This window comes from Diachasma alloeum, unplaced genomic scaffold, assembly GCF_001412515.2.
Source record: "Diachasma alloeum isolate Michigan unplaced genomic scaffold, Dall2.0 Dall_scaffold_00206, whole genome shotgun sequence".
NCBI classification, from domain to species: Eukaryota; Metazoa; Arthropoda; class Insecta; order Hymenoptera; family Braconidae; genus Diachasma; species Diachasma alloeum.
In genome coordinates, this window is record NW_021680371.1 from 2,129,061 (window position 1) to 2,146,548 (window position 17,488).

Consider the following 17,488-nt stretch of genomic DNA (forward strand, 5'->3'; position numbering starts at 1 on the left):
GTTTTTACTTGGAACAATGGTCAGATTTGTTAACACTTTCATTTTTTATTTGGATAATGCATACAAGCGTAGGGACAAAAGTGGCTAGAATAGATTCTGCAACCTTCTCCCCTTGTTGGGTAAAAATGTCAAGCCTCCACATACATGCATCTCCCCTCCACCCTCTCGTGAAATGTCGATTTTCGAGATTAAAAAAAAATAATAATTGCATTTTTTATTTCAATAACGCATGAGTAAACAGGGATATGAACGCAGATTTAATATAGGCCCATAGAATTACGGAGACCGGCAAGGATTTGGAAAGTCTGAATACAAGTCCTCCTTACACATAACAAGTGCTGAAATGGGACATAACCAGAGGTAGAAAGGTCTCGGAAGCACTTGGGAAGAGGCTTCCCAAGACCTATCCAGTTCTGAACGGAAAGACCTAAGTAGAACTTGTCAGGTCCAATTATTCGACTCGGGTTTCCCCATTTGACATAGGAATGTAGAGATTTTGTTCGGTGAAAGTTTCAGAATTTTTGATGAAGATTATCTCGATAAACGAGAAGTTTGAATATGTGCCTGACATCGAATTCAGTTCCGTAATGTTTATGGATTGGTGAAAAATGTAAAAATAAATTGCAAAAAAAATCGAGTCGCATTGTGTCGATAAATTCTATTTTATGGGGAAATCTTTAGAATTTCCATATCTACAATAGTACAAAAAATGATGAATTTTTATTAATCGCACAAAGGGTCTATAGACACATAGACGCCGGCCGATAGGACAAGCTCTCGGGGACAAAATCAAGCTAACGGCGATATATGAATAAGGGAGAGTGGGGTAAAACGGCCCCTTTGAACTTTTTTTTGTCATACTGATAACTCAGAAACATATTCATTAATTGAGATCAATCTAGACTCATTCTAAAGAGGAAGAAGTGCAGTTTCCATGGAAAAAAAATTATTCCATTTTATTTATAATTGAATGAGCTGTTAACATTTTTGAAAAAAATCAAAAGGGGCCGTTTTACCCCACTCTCCCCTATGGTTAAACTCTGAGAGCAGAGGGTGATTGCAAATCGTTCGGTGGTCAATGGTGCTCCAACTCCAAAGGCCCATCGATTAAATTCGAATATACGTAATCAATAAATTTTTGTATATTTTCATCTTTCAAGTTGTCAACCAACGGGCAGTGGCAGCGGTTGTTAAATCGCGTGGTTCAGATTAAGGGGTAACAGAATGACGACAATTTTCAAAATTTTTGAAGAAATTTCCTGCCGAAATTTATCTATATTTTTACAAATCAAAGCACATTAATCTGCAGGAGGTGATGATGAAGATCAATGTGCTTTGGATTTAAATAATATTAATAACTTGGAGCAGGAAATTTGTTTGAAAATTTCGAGGAAACGTGGCCCTCTGTCACCCCTTAACGCCTAGGCGGTTGAGCTTCGAATCCCAGATCAGGTTGAATTTTTAACTTCTCTTCGCAGGGTTTATAGGTTTGATGAACGGTACCTTCAGCCAGGGGATTAAGAGCTCATCTGAGCTGACTTCTGCTCACCCAGAGCCATGGTAGGGCTTGGCCTACCTCGGCTCTGGGGGAGCAGGAGGTTGCTAATAGAGTAACTAACTTTACCGACGTAGGTTTTCTGGGATTCCCGGTGTTTCCTTCATTCTCGAGGGGCTAAATGCGGCGTAGTGCACAAAATCGGACACAGTCACACAGGCAGGGTGTAGTTGGCTGAATAAACCCGGAAGGGTCTACCTGCCTAAATAAAGAATGAATAACGAGTTATCCTTGAATAATTGAAAAGGAGAAAAACAATGAAAAATGAAATATGAATAATTTTAGATAAACTGAACAATTTTTGTATAGCAGGAGTAACAGCAGAGAAAATCAGAGGGAAACACTAATACCAGTAGTCTTCTAGTGGATCTGCATCTCCATCACCTCAGAGTAGAGATTCCCACTCCTCAACTGTTGTAAATTATATTCATAATCGGATGAGAATCGGGAAATATCCAAACCCATGCTTCCGTGTACTTTGAGCTTCTACCCAGTGCTAATAAATAACCACTAATGCGAGAACAGTGAATAGCAACGCCCCACGGGGGGTTGTCTACTCCGAAATATCCTATTGCTGTGCTCTCTCAGGACTTCGAGCTGCTAATGAATTTTTAAGTTTTCACCTCTGTGCTCCCTCGATTCCATCCTCGAACAACCATTTCACCCGTGTGTCCTTCCATCCTCGTCATGCACATTTAGTAACGCTTGGGCTGCAGCTTCCGTTGCCGGAAGTGCCGCACTTTATTGAAAATTACTTTTTGTCGGGTGTTCTAGCATTTCTCTATTCACTCCATTACCAAATGTATAATTAAGTCTCCAGGCCTTATGTTTTACATAGAAACGTACATTTTTACTGTTTTGGCCACATTATATCTGTTTTCCAAAACATCAATATATTCCAACATTTTTTTCGTTTTTTTCTATTGGAGCTGGCGATTTTTGTAAATCATCGATTTGAAAAATCGTATCTCCTCCTACATTTTTTTATTTTTTCGAACTTTTTTTTTTTAAATACTCGACATGATCTCCCGGAACATCAATCGCATGGAATTTGGATTTGCTCATCTCCTTATAGGAGAAAATAAACAATGTCTTAAAATTGAGATAATGTGATGACTCATGCTTCCACTTTTTTCATATCTAAAGAAACGTATAAAAAAATTGACAAAATTTTCCCTCAAATATTTCTGGGACTTGAAAAAAGTGGTGAGACCCCCCCTTAACATAATTTGTTCAAATCTTCCCCAATTCACTTCCTGATGTTGTCCACTGCACTCGACTTGGCCAAAATCTGATTGGGAAAAATTATCCGACAAATACCCCTCGAAATTCAAAATTAATCGGGTATTTCCCTCAAGCTCCCCTGAAAAGAAACCATTGTGCCAAGTTTTGCAGAAAAATCCGTCGCGCAAGCGCTCATGTTTTAACCTGCAAAACTTGACACCCTCATTTGTTTGCAACGAAGCTATCGAGAAATACCCGATAATTTTGAAGCTCTTGGGGTATTACTACTGAAAAAATTCATCTACAGTGAAAAAATTGAATTATCTTGTGTTTTGAATTAATTGTCGTTAGTAATTATTATTGATTCCGATGGACAGTGCATCCGGGTTTGAATACTTTTGGTTTGATCAAATTTCAATGGTAATTTCAACTACAAGCGAATTATCAAAAAAATAATAGTTACGGTAACAATAAACATTGTAGATTCAACTGTTACATTAAAGTAAAAATTACATCATAATGTTGACGACACTATTTGACATAGTAAATCGAACGATGAATCCTAGTTTAATCTACAAAGTTTATTGTTACTGTAAATATAATTTCTTTGACAATTCCTTTGTAGTTAAAATTACCCTTGAAATTTTTCTCAGTGTGATGTCTGATCAAGTCTTGTTAAAAAAAACAGCGTTACATGACTGATCAAGGCTCGACCAGTTATCATATTCTGATCACTTTCTGATTAATCCTCAGGCCTGACCTGATCCAGTCTTAACTTGGATCTGACAAAAATTTCCACTCGGGTTCATCGACTGCTGATAGCGCAACCATTACTGCGCAATGAATTTCATAAAACACATTGCTTTGAATTCCCCAGGGGATTACAGAATAATGGAATTCAAATAAAAAAAACACCGCATAATTTCCATGCGAGCAGAAATGAAAATACCGGAATAATTTGGCAATATGTAGATGAGAATTCTTTTGAACTGAATAGGGAGACAGTAGGTGGAGTTCAGGTTGGCGGACAGACATGGGACAAAAATCTACCGAGGATATCCTATCGTTTCAAACAGCTATTCTCATCTCTCTCACTCACCCGTTATACTCAGTCGACATTTATTTTCCCCCGGTCTGCCATAAATTCACTCTGGGCTCTCTACGTGAAACTTCTCAAACTTAGATTAGCGATTCAATTTGGGTCGTTAGTAAATCATCCTTTGAATTGTTTTTTAATCGAAAAATCTGTAGACGAGAAGTGGATAAATTAAAGTGGGAAAGTTCAATGACTTTCAATTTTGTTTGCTCCAATAAATTTGGGGATAAATATTCATTATTTTCTTGGAGGGTGAACGTGTCGGAAGTTTGTGAGAAGTTTGTCATGATGTAATCGGTTAATCACTATTTTTTACCCTCGACGACAAACCAGACGAGGGGGATATGCTTTTGGTGGGAAGTAACATTAATTTCAATTGGCTTTCTTTGGATATAACTCTGTGAGAAACGGTATGGAAAAATTATTGAATTTTTATGTCACGGCTACGTCAAAAGTGCGACTTATTGCTTTGTTTTGCGACCAATAAGCCGCGTATTGTGGCTTTATGCATTAAGCAATTACGCGATGGGATAAGTAACATCTAGGGCGATAAGCAGATGACACTAGCGCCGCTGGTGGCATGAATAGAAAGCGTCGCAAGCACTACGCCATGACGAGAGTTGCAATGTTCAATGGCGTTTGGTTCCATTTACGTTGCCGTTGACTACCAAAGAGTATTTTTTGTTAAAATAAAGTGTATTATGTTCAACCAATTGAAAGAAGTATTATATGAAAGTTGTGGAAGACAATTTTGTATTATTCAAATAAAATAGACTATAAAGTTTGAATATGATTATGCGGATTACAAAATTATCATTTTTTATTCAGTGACAATTTTTTTTTTATCAGTGGGGGGGGGGACTTCGTCGCCTATATATAGGTGTATACCTATGTTTACTGATAAAATACAATAATTATAGAACTATAAAATCAATTATTTTGAAATAATAATAATTCTTTTCAGTAAAATATAATAATAGTTTTTAATAATAAATTTTTGTCCCAAAAATATGATTTCTTGGCAAAATTATTTTTTTTTCTCAATGTACTTTCGTAGTTATTTTCGGAAGCAATGTTCTCTTCAAGAAGAAAGGATATTGACCCTCCCACTACTGATAACCTATCCCCCGATAAAACTTTGCACAGCACCAATGAAAATATGTAAATCCTGGCGCCAAGTGAATGAACAAATGATCGGATGAACTCAGACATCTGATAGACTCGACAGAGCATCACACAACCTCACGAACCATCCTATATTCATAATCATATTTTCCCCACGGTTGAACCAAATGTCACTTCTCCATCAATGAAATAAGCGATGACATTGCGAATGCAAAGTGGATCGATCAAGACGAGAAGAGAGAAGAAAGAGAATTGTAGATTAAAGAGAACCCGGAGGATCTCAGCACTTCTCATCTCCGTGTTCACGTAGATCTCTTCAGAAATTAAAATTTTCATTGGAAGCGGGGGAACTAATAATAGAATTCCAAAGTGCACAGAGGAGTTTGTCTCCTACGGGTTATAGAGTTTTTTCTGATCAGCTGGATTCGTCTGTAGATGAGAATCTCGTGATCAGTGGTGCAAATCGAGCGTGAAATATCAATTTATGTCATCGAACCCGATAATCGGATCCATGTAAAGTATTTTCCTTTGAAAGTACTTTACAGGACCAGCGATGTGATGTGCCCCTACCCGGATAGGAATTGTCTCGTTTGAGTCTCGTGCGCACCCCTACTCGAAAATTCTCAATGAGAGCTGGAGCCCAAGCTTGAATCAGTTCTTATTCACCCCCAACATGATAACCCGAATGGCGGCTTAATTTCTAGGGCTCGAATAGGACCTGATGCTAAATCTTCTAACTAATTATATTAGTATAACTATTATAATTATTATAACTATTATAACTATGATAACTATTATAACTATTATAACTATTATGACTATTATAACTATTATAACTATTATAACTATTATAATTATTACTAATTATAATAAACTCAAAATCGGCAGCGTTTTCTGTGACGAAATAGACGGAACCAACGCATAACCTTGAAGAAATGCAGAAGGGGAAGACCATGCGACGTGACTAGTGATATCATGAGCTGATAAATGCGAGTGAAAATGTCATTCACAAGATGCGCATCGTTTTCAGTGACGAAATGGGCGGAGCCAAGGCGTACTCTCGCAGAAATGGGGAGAGGGGAGAATACACCACGTGTCTGGTGATGTCATATACTGATAAATGTGAGTGAAATCGTTATTTATACTGGGAGAAGACTCTCCTAATATGTAGACCATATTTACTTGAGAAAAGTAAATTATTTTCAATGGCTTCAATCTCAGAATGTTTGCACTTCACCGAACTCGAATAAATTCTCATTTATCACTATCGTTCCGCAATAAAAGTCATGAAAACTATAAATATCTTAAGATTGCGACAAAATCACACTTGAGTACATGAATATTTAGAGGATATCCAAGTACTTCGGCTATTATTTCTCCAGTGAAATGTTTTTCTACTTTTGTAGTGAAATATTTGACCCTAAATTTCCGAATATTTTACAATGATTTTATTATTTGCACTTTGCAGGTCTGAATTTGAATCTCGATATTGAACCGTTAGAGAACATTTTAAAAACCCGAAAAAAAAATTGAAAAGTTTGCTTTTGAAGCGCAATTGATAAAATATTTTAAAAAGTGCCGCTATTAAAAATAACGAGCATTTTCTACAGGGTGACGTCAGCACCTTGTTTACAAATTGTGAGAAAATATCCTATCGTAAAAAGGAGAGAGCAAATCGATCTCGATATATCTCGAAAATCTCGAATAAGCGTACGATTGAAACAGAAGCGCTACTACATGATGAGATCAGAAGGCGCGTGCGTAGCATGTGCAGCTGATTTCGTAGAATGGAAAATCTGTAATTCAATGGCATGAGAATGAAATTACGATAATAAATTTTTGAATAGTGAGCGTTAGAGTTTTTCAATGATTTACCCAATAATATTATGGTAGTCTCCCGCCATGCCGCCATCATTGAAAATGGCGATGGTACGACAATTACGACGATATTTACTGCGATGATTTATGCGACACTATGCGCGATCGTTGGAACAGCATTATATGCGATAGTTCAAGCAATGTTCGATGCAACCATGAACCGATAATTTTATCAACATGAAGACCAATATTAACTGTCATATCGAGTCCTGTTGACAACTGCGTCATCGTTCCCAATCATGGCGGTAGTCAATCGCAATGTAATTGGCTGAAGTATGAAAAATTCCAATGTTCGCCATTCGAAAGTCTATTATCGGAATTTAGTCATTTTTGTACCGTTGAATGCCCGATTTTCCATTCTATATCTGAAATTTGTAAAGAAGAATTTTTCACCACAAAAACCATTTGTTCGGAAGTGTGGAATGCTGCGACCGTGTGTGCACGTTTTATTCTTCAATTTTCTCCCTCATGACACACATTGAAGATCATCCACGTCACTTCGCTCATTCCCTTTAATATTAACCATTCACAACCAGCCCCGAACCCCACAAAAATATGCGCGACAGTCTCTCCCAAGTTTGAGAGTGCTCGATCCATAAATAACAAAGCAGAGGGCAAATAAATGTATTAATGTATAAATCCCAGCGGTGTAGCGTCCTCAGTTGCTCTGGGGGAATGTAAAATAAGCTGAGTTGAGACGATAAAAGAGAAATACAAGGCAAAATTCGGATAGAATGTTTTCCTCCAGAGTATCAATCTCATTCCGAAAACATGGACTATCCTATTTCCATGGAATGATATTGATGTATTCGCGATTCAAAGCAATGTTATTTTTCAAACCAAATGTCCATTAATTCAATCAAAATCGAGATGTCCAGATATCCAATGTAACAAACCCAATGATTTACCCCCTGTCACGCGTCTTTTACCCCGCACCAAAAATAAACAAGAAAAAAAACAGACGGGGATATATAACACCGGTGTTAGTAGCGACACAGGCACCCACGCTTTCACAAATACACAGTAACAAAGGGAGCCACATTGAAACGATGATTTACAATCCACAGGCAGCGGTAACGCTTTTCTCCGTAATTAATAAAATGATTAAATGAAGCAACCTTTGTCGACCATTAATTACGTGGTGAGGCAGAAGAATCGTGAGGGTATGCAGCCAGGGGAAACGCTGGGGTTGAAGTTGACTTCCTCACTATTGGCGGAGGAAGTATAGACCACAAAAGATGACTACAGAATGAACGAGAAAATTATTAAATAGGAGAAGTTAAAAACATGTGACGAAAATGTTAGTTAAGGGATTTAAAGATTAAAATATAAACTAAGAATTGGAATTGTAAAAATTTTATGCTCCTCGTGGCGACTTTAAATCACTCAATTGATAAGATTTTTGTGTGAGGTTTTTAATTTTTAATTTTCCAAGTGTTAGTTTTTTTGTTTTTCGCAAATGAGAACGACTAGAAAATGAAAAAGAACATTATTAAAAAAGAGAAATTAACAAAATTTGACGAAATTTACGAAGAAAACAATTTACGAAGAAAAAAATATATAATCTCAAACCTGGGATTATAAAAATTTCATGCTTCCCCCCTCCGACTTCCAGTTACTTAATTAACAACATTTTTGTCAGAGGATTCTAATTTTTATTTTTTCAAGTTTCAGTTTTTTTGTTTTTCTCAATTGCGGTGACGACGAAATGAATGAAAAAATTATTGAAAAGTAAAAGTTAAAAATCTTTGGCAAAAATGTTGTTAATTGAGTGATTTAAGAAGAAAAAAATTTATAAATTCAGAACTGGAATGATAAAAATTAGTTGTCTTCCCTCCGAATTTAAATCACTCCATCAGTAATATTTTTGTTAGGGGTTTTTAATTTATAATTTTTCAAATTTCAGTTTTTGCGTTTTTTCTCAGTTGAGATGACGATAAAATGATCAAGGTAATTACTAAGAAAAAAAACATTGCCTGAAAATGTTGTTAATTGAGTGTGTTAAAGAAGAAAAAAATGCATGAATTTACAACTGGAATTATAAAAGGTGCTCCCCACCCAGACTATTTATCACAGAGTCATGTCCGAAGGAAGCCAATCGGAATTAAAAATAGTACATTATGTTACAAGGCCGATATAAGTATATTCTAACGAATGTGACTTGATACTACGAACCGAAGTCGAGGATTATAACCACACATGTAGAACAATGATTTATTTAAATTGAATAAATTATATTTGTATCAACGAAATCGTCTATTTAATTCTAATAGAGAGATTTTTTTGTTCAAATAAAGTATATTTAATGCAAATAAACCATTTTTCTGGGTGCATGAGTCATAAAATTCTTTTATGACACTAGGCCCGATAAATCGCTTCGCTCCGCTCGGTTCGATCGCGGTTTTCGGGTCCAGTGAGATAAAATCTTGTACGTCACATGGCGCTAGAAGTATTATCTGACTCATTTGATTGTAATCCTTGCCTTTGGCTTCGATTTTAATCACATTTGTCGGATAATACTTTTTCATCACGCCGTGCGAAAATAGTACATTTCGATACGAGTATGTAAAATAGTATTTGACCCATGAGGGTATGTAGCGCTACCCTCCTAACAGTCCAAAAATATGTTTCGCATCCATGTCGAACCCTATGTTTCATCACAATGTGTGAAAACTGCAATTTTGCGCACAGAGCGTGCACGGAGAGAAATATTCAAGAAAAATTACGGAACATTTCACGTAATCCGCAAGCGAGAATCGTTTTCTGTGAATTTCTATAGGAATATAAGAGAATAAATCTGAAACGTTCAGTAAATTTTCGGGTCTGTCACCGAAAAAATACGAAAAAGTCACGTAATTTTTCTGGAAGTTGTAAAATCTGACAGAAACTTCAAGACTTATTATGCCTCAGAACATGAAAATTCTTGGATGTTTAAGAATTTTTACGAAAAGTTCCGGAAAAATTACGGAACGTGTTGTTAAAATCTCACCCTCGCGGTGACTCATGGCTAGCCGTGAGGCGTCAGACCGATGAGTAATTTTTACGGAACAGATCGTAGAATTTACGTGACGATTGACGCTTTTTATTGAATTTTACTTCGCTCCCAGATTACGTTTCGAAACGTAATTTTTACGTCTTTTTTCTGGTAATTTTTACTGAATATTTCTCTCCGTGTGCGTAACAATTCCTTAAACGTACAAATGATAAAAATAAATATTCTCGCCATATGCCATACAATATTTGTCACCCTAAAGACCGACAGCCGCGTTGTAACCGAACGGATGAAGTTAGAGCACAATTTTCGCTCCTTGAAACATAGAATAGCATTAACGTTTCAGGAGATGACAAAAGACCCACCTAAATCCAATTTCATCCGTCAGATAATTGTGTTCCATGCCATTACGCCAAGCACAAATACATTCAATTTAATTTCACAAAAAAAAAAATAACAAACTGTGAAATGACAAAATGTAATAACTGAAAACATGCATGTCCGTAAACAGTAACACGCGATTGTACTCGATACGACAATACCAGTTGGATATAAATTCTCTCGCATGTCGTGTTAGAAGCGAAACTGCTGGACATGGTTGACCGGCTGGAGGGGGGGAGGGGCAAGGGAGGGGGCGTTGCAACAAAAAACGAGAGAATGAATATGCAAGGCGCCAGTATACGGCGGATACAGCGGGCTCGAAGTTGTACTCCAGAGGCGTTTTTCAATGTGAAAACCAAGTCCTACAACAGTTCTTAGATATATCTCACGGGTACCGGCTAAGAGTGACTCTGTAAAATATTCCGAAGTACTGCACCCCCTTCCCCTTCACTTTTCACTACTTCTCATAGCTTATTGCATCTACATACGTCCCTGTCGTCTTATTCAACGTCTCCGCCTCGTTTTTTGTTTTCATCCTTCTTTTGGGATTTACCAGGCTGATGCCATTTCAATATTTCAGAAGACCAAGTGTGTGACCTCTTTCGAAGCCATTGGTGAATCGTAGAGCGAGGAGGTGGGGGGCTACTTTCGATGGAGGGTGAAAAATTTTTACGTAAATATGCAATTTTCCGGGGGGAAGGGTATGGAGGTTATGTTTTATTCAGAATCATCATTTTTTCTGTCACTCCGGTGAAATAATCTGGGATGAACGTTTGTTGAGATGGCAGCCTCCTGGGTTACAAATAATTTCATTGAGGTTATCCTTAAATTTGGGTGATTTGTTTGGATAAAGTGATACTTTAGGTATTTTTATTTGATTCGTATTTTAATGAGAATTTTTTAATGTTTAGAATGAATGAAAGGGCTTCTTTCGGGGTGATGAACGGAAATTATATTTTTATAGTTCATGGGGGACTTAAAGTATTTATGTAGGAGTTGGTAACACACAAAACTAGTTTTCCATTAAAAAAAATTAATTTATTCCGAAGACTTCTGTGTTGAAAATATTTTTCTGTACTGCTTCTCACGATTTCTCGTCTGGGAATTGGTATTACATACTTCCCAAAACTCGAAAACTTGAAAATCACTACAGAAAAATATTGTTCCTGGGCTGTTGCGATGGGGTTTTTTTACTCGTGTGGTTGGCCAGTCCTCGCCTACGGCTCGGAGGCCAACGCCACACGAGTAAAAAACCCCATCGCAACAGGCCGGAAAAATACTATTTCTAATAAGTTTTCTATTTTTTCTCTACATAATTCAAGCTTTTGTTTATTTTTATGGTTTGTCTTTTAGAAAATTGTAAAATAATAAATACGGATAGAAAGATATGACAACGTTACGTCATTCCAGCTATGATTTGGAAGCACTGAGTCACTCAGCTGTTATGTTGTTTTCCATAGCGAAATGTATAGTTACAACTCCATTCGTATTTGCCGCGCTTACCCCTCCACGATTTCTAATCTCGACAGTGTCGCTCTTTCATGATGCACACGTTTTTTAATGATTCCTTCGAACCACTTCTCCTTGGCCACCTGCATTTTTCCGCGAAAACTTTTTTGATGTGAAGTTTTAAAAAAATTGTGACAGTTTTTCTATACATTTTCTCATGTTTCCAGAATTTTTATAAGGCCGCCTGCTAAAATGCATCGGAATCGATTAAAGAATGCATGAAACAAATCATAAATTTCTTGAATTTTTTCGAATCCCTGACCGCGACATAAATATCCTAAAAATTCAGAAAATTTTCAAATATTACAATTTGGTATAAACTTCAGAATTCGAGATGACAGACTTATAAAATCGTTATAAATTCAATAATTCAACCAAAAATTTCAAATAACTACTGAATTCATAACAAAATTAACAATATTTCATTTCGTAAAGAAACAGGGAGAGTAGAAACCACTGAAATAACCATGGTTTCCATCAAGGACGCAGAATGCCATTCACTAAAGTACCCGAAGGTATACCAGGCCACTTGAGAAAGACAAATATCTCCATCCATCCATACCCAAATGTGATTCCCGGGATTTCCAACGTTGACTCTACCAAAGACCCCATCTCCCTTATTCCTGCCGAATGAAAGGACAACGAGATACAAGAATCGAATTCCCCCATAAAAACCACCCATAAACTAACCTCAACCGTCCATTCCCAACTCTCCTGTAAACTGAGATTGAATTTGACCGGTATGCGTCTCGGGATCAACCTCGACTACTCGTTTCAAGAGAGAGAGAGAGAGAGAAAAAGATGGGTGAGAAAAATCCATCTCGGTAGCTCGAACACCACCCAGTAATATTCCCTCTCCCCCTCCCCTTCCGGACAGTCGTGCAAATCCCAGGGATTTCATCCACGGAATCGTCCATTGGGAAAGAAAAGCGAGAAAAAGAGAGATCGATCGTTGAAGAATAAACGAGTACCAAATCTGGATTATATATTTTTTCCATTTGTTCCCCCTGAATTTTCCCGAAATAATCGACTCTAAAATTTCTGTAAAATGTAATAATAATGTTTGAAGCCACAAAATATTGAAAAAACGACGAAATTAAATAATGGGAAAATTGAATGGCGGAAAATGGAGGGAAAAATGAAACGATCCTTGCAGCAGGCGTCGGCTGGTGTGGACAGATTTGGAAAATCGATTGTCAGTTAAACCATGGGATAGAGAGAGACAGTTGATTCGTTGTCGAGGTATGGTCAGCCACGAGAACACCCACGGGTATCGAATGCTCGTTAAAAATGCAATTGGAACGACACGGTGCCTTTTCCCAACACAGTAAACCTCTCAATGCATGCGTTTATTTTTCAATGGTGTGTTGGTTAGTCGCTGAAAGGGGTATAAAAACCTCAGGACTGAATATATCGTGTCATTTTATTTTTCACATATGCACATTGTGGCGCTTTTCACTTCATGTATTGGGTTACAAAATCCCCAAGTCATAGGGGGGGGGGAGGAGGACAGACGTCCTCCTTTGTATTCTGGATAGTTGCCGAGGCACCCGAGGTGAAAGCCAGTGCTAGAAGGGAAGGCAAAAACGGGCATGAGTGAGGGAAGGAAACAAACAGATGCAAACATACGCAAGCCTGTGTTCGTATATTTGTGTTTAGTGTGTGCCAACGATTTTCCGTTTCTGGTTTGCATTTTACGTCTGGACCTCTTCGTTGTTGACACTACTTCGGTCCAAGTTACATTGGTTGATTTTTGTTGCTGAAGAACTGAGAACGGTTGACCTAAATGCACTGGCACACTGGATGTGAGGAGAATTGGTGGGAAGGGAAAGATAAACAGGAAAAACTAGGGAGAGAAATTTTGAGGCCGTGAGACTCAAGAATTTCTGCACAAGTTGTCTGACAGAGCTTGCCGCATGCTGTGTTTAGCATTAGCTTTCATGATCAGGATTCTAACCGACAAACCATGGCATACAATCCCACTGATTCATCCGCAATGCTACAGAGAAGGCGCAAAATCATTTCGAAATTGATAAGACCAAGATCGCTCTGGTACTACTAATAGAACTCCTCCGCTGGAAGCAATGAATCGAATATAATGAATGGAGTGAAGACACCCAGTATGAATTATTATACTCCTTCGACTCTAAAGGCGCTAACACAAGAGAGTGCCGGCAAAGGCAATCATCCACGAAGGAAGGTTAGTTCCAAGCCTTTAGGAATCGATAGCCATAGCTTTGAACTTGGTTTCAACGTAGATGAGACAAAAGAGGAGTCTCCAAGGAGCTTGTTATTCAACAGCGTACACAGCGACATTCCATAATTCCTCATTTTTTTCTCTTCTCCTCAAACCTCCAGCTGCCACCATCCCCTAAACCCAGAATGCCTCAACCTGTTTGGAGCCTACCTCCAGCATCCCCTTCTCCAAGATTTACATTTTCAGATATTCAATATGGAGAACTCCATTTGCCTCAGTTTCCTTTGTCACACAATTCCCTCCTAGATACAACTGGGCTTCACTATAACGTATAGCTGCAGCACAGTATATGGCTCGTACTGTATATATACTCAGTTCGATCTGTTTCTCCAACCCTGTATTCCGTCTAAACGTACCTTCGTCATGGTACAGTACACTCCTTCAAGCTCCCGTTCAATTTCCGTCCTGGTGAGGACGATCGACCGTTGCTACCCCTTTCTCCCTCCACATACTGCATAATACAATGTGTACTGGGACGTTACCATGAAGTCACAGAATAGGAGGCGAAAACAAAATTTTCCATTTCGGTACAATGAGAGAAAAAAGAACTGACTTGATGTACGCCCATTGCAGCTATTTGAGGAAAACTATTCCGTTCAAGATGTGGATCACTTACGTGGTGTCCCAAACAGCAGGAAGTTCTCTCCCGTGCAGGTTACCCAGAGCATGATCTCATTATAATAGAATCATAGGGGGATATTGGAATTTTCTCATAAAGAGTCTCATTCCCTGAATGACACGACGAAATGTCCAATTTGGTCTCGAAGCCTTATTCGACCTAGACCCTTAACTATTTGATGTGACTATCAAGTACCAGAAACTTGGTACGCAGTCTTAAAAGCATAAGTACCACTCAAGTGAATAGTTTCTATCCGAGTCCTGCAAGGGTCTTATCCTCGGATTAGCTGATGACTACGCTGACCCTTGAGTTTCTCTGAACATCAACCTAAGTCTGATGCCGTAGTTTTTCCTCGCAAATATCTAGGCTGATTATATCGAACTCCTCTATTTACGATCATCGATTATCTAGGCCAGATCTAACAAGCAGTTAACGGTGAGTATCGCTACGCTTGCAGTTTTTCTTTTATAGACACAAATGACGTTCCGCTTACTCAACTAACGACAATGAGTTTTACAGAGATGAGGGAAGACGGTACACTACGGGAGAAAGGCAATTACGAACCGATAGCATTCACCGAGTCTTTTGCCCAGAGGAATTCCAGGTTTGTCTGGTTATTGGATCGTAAAAGACGCCACTCGGTGTTACGATGGAGAAAAAGGAAAATTATCACTAACTATTTTCCGCCGATAATTGAGATTGTGAGGGACTTACAATTCCGTGTCATTTTCCAATAACGTTTTGTTGCACTTGTTGAGACATTATCTAACCCTCCGGAGATGTTTTTCTGAGAGAGCTCCAAAGACTCCAAAGAGTTGAAGACTATAAATTGGAATTATAACCGCATGCTCACTCTTCTGTGCCGACACGTACGCAATAGGTCAGAAAATTGGGTGACGAACGTGCGACAAAAGCTATTGCAAACGTGGTTCCGTCACCCTTCTGATATTATTACTGTCATTTTCTCACGATTTTCCACGTTCAATTCGATTATCGAATTGCGAACAAAGTTGCTGGAGACGAAATGATGAAATTCGGAGGAGAGACGATAACAAAAGACTTACCCATTGCCGGAGCATAGATGTTCAAGTACAAACAGTCCTCGCTCTGATTGCTGAGATGTGGAAGGAGTTTTTTGAGATACTCGAGTCGCCCCTTAGGCATACGCTCGAGAGCCTTCGTTTCGTCGGTAATGTTCGGTAACTTTTGAGGACAAACTGGGCCAATCTTGTCCGCTTTTCTGCAAAGTAATTGACGATCCAATTTAGGTAATGAAGCATTCATGTACTTCAATCAGAGTTATGAGTGCTGTCTAGGAAACGGAAACAACATTGATGGCGAGTGGTTGTCAATACCAATATTTACACGAGTGAGTTTGAAAATTAGTTCGATTTCATTAGTCGAGAAGAAGCTAACGTACAGAACCATCTCGCCGATAATGATGCAGTGCTTCCAATGAAAGATGAAAAGATGTTATTTACCTTATTCCTTTCCACGGACTGGGTGCCTTGGTCGGTGAGAATCTGTCGCCACCAATGGGAGGAGTGGCGTATGGTATTCCCAGGAAGACGTCCACTGGTTTCAATCCTTTAATCTCAAAGGACTGCTTCAATCCCTGAATTCTACCGTTTCTCATTTGTACAACCCGGGGATTCGATTCAACATGAACTGATAGTGATATTACAGCAGATGGTCCAATCAGACAAACAAGAATTATAAAAAGTTCCATCTTTGTCACCTAATTTTCAATATCACCCTTGACCAACCTAATGAGAGACTTGTCAAGACTCATCACCCGACGCGGGTCAACCACTCCTTTTTCACTCATTTGTGACGTAAACCCAGTGGTAAGTCATTAATGTACCTACATCTTTCCGTCCAAATCATTCTGTACAAGTCCAAAGTTAATTTCATCGTTTTAATTACTTCTCATTGCACTCGAACGCGTTCGGAATATATCTTAAAGTGGAAAGTAAAAAGGATAGGGACGCTAATTACTCCGCAACGGTTACCTCCACGAGCTCATCTATCTCTCGATGCGAAAAAAACAACGAACAAACTTGAAGGGAAAAGCAAAAAAAGTAATGCAAAAAATGCTATTGCGGGGCTTTTAGTATGAAATGAATTGATTCGTAGTTCTGAGTTCCGCGTTTTATTCGAATACGGGTGGCTGTCGGTGATTGAGGCATCCGAGATAATCGATCATCAATCTGAAATTGAAAAAAATGCACATATGTTAGTATTGATTTCTCTCCTCTGAACAAAATTAATTTTTTTCAATGCGAAAGTGGTGATTTCAATGAATCGATGGTACCCCCACTCTTTCTGATACCACTCTCGGATATTGGATGTACAACACATCTTCGTTCACTCATGGCTGAAAAAACCTGAACAAAAGATCACCACTCTAACCTTCCCGGCCACGTCACATCGCTATCTCGAGTGTCTTCAGAGCTCAGATACTGTCAATACGTACTGAACTCCAATTTCCTTCAGGTTTTCTCTGTGATTCCGGTATTTCAAGGGAGATACAGTGTTCGTAATTAACTCGGATGACTCCGAAAGAACGTAAAAGCAAATTAACTTTGTGGATGAATGTTTACAGCTGTTGGGATGTTGTATTACACTTCTGTTTAGGAAAAATAAGCCATTTGATGAAGGTTGAACCCTGAACTCTGTTTGTGTTCTAGTATTCTAAACTCTCTTTCAATTAACTCAACATTTGAAGATCGTTTTGCAATGATCTCCATCAGCTGTGGATACTCCCAACGCAAATTAACTTTGGGAATGGATGTTTACAGCTATTGGGATGTTGTATTACACTTCTGTGAAGAGAAAATGAGCCATTTGAT

General features: G+C 38.3%; 1 protein-coding gene across 1 annotated transcript in view; it reads right to left on the minus strand.

Annotated features, from left to right (window-relative positions):
- Positions 1-16,732, minus strand: part of LOC107036143 (neuroligin-4, Y-linked) — a 230,211-nt gene extending 213,479 nt beyond the window's left edge. Inside the window, exons 1-2 of the mRNA XM_015253888.1 lie at positions 16,118-16,732; positions 15,701-15,876 (exon numbers count right to left, since the gene is read on the minus strand). Of these exons, the coding sequence (XP_015109374.1) occupies positions 15,701-15,876; positions 16,118-16,365 (424 nt within the window). The 5' untranslated portion in view covers positions 16,366-16,732. The remainder of the gene's footprint in view (positions 1-15,700; positions 15,877-16,117) is intronic.
- Between the last annotated feature and the right edge of the window lie 756 nt (positions 16,733-17,488).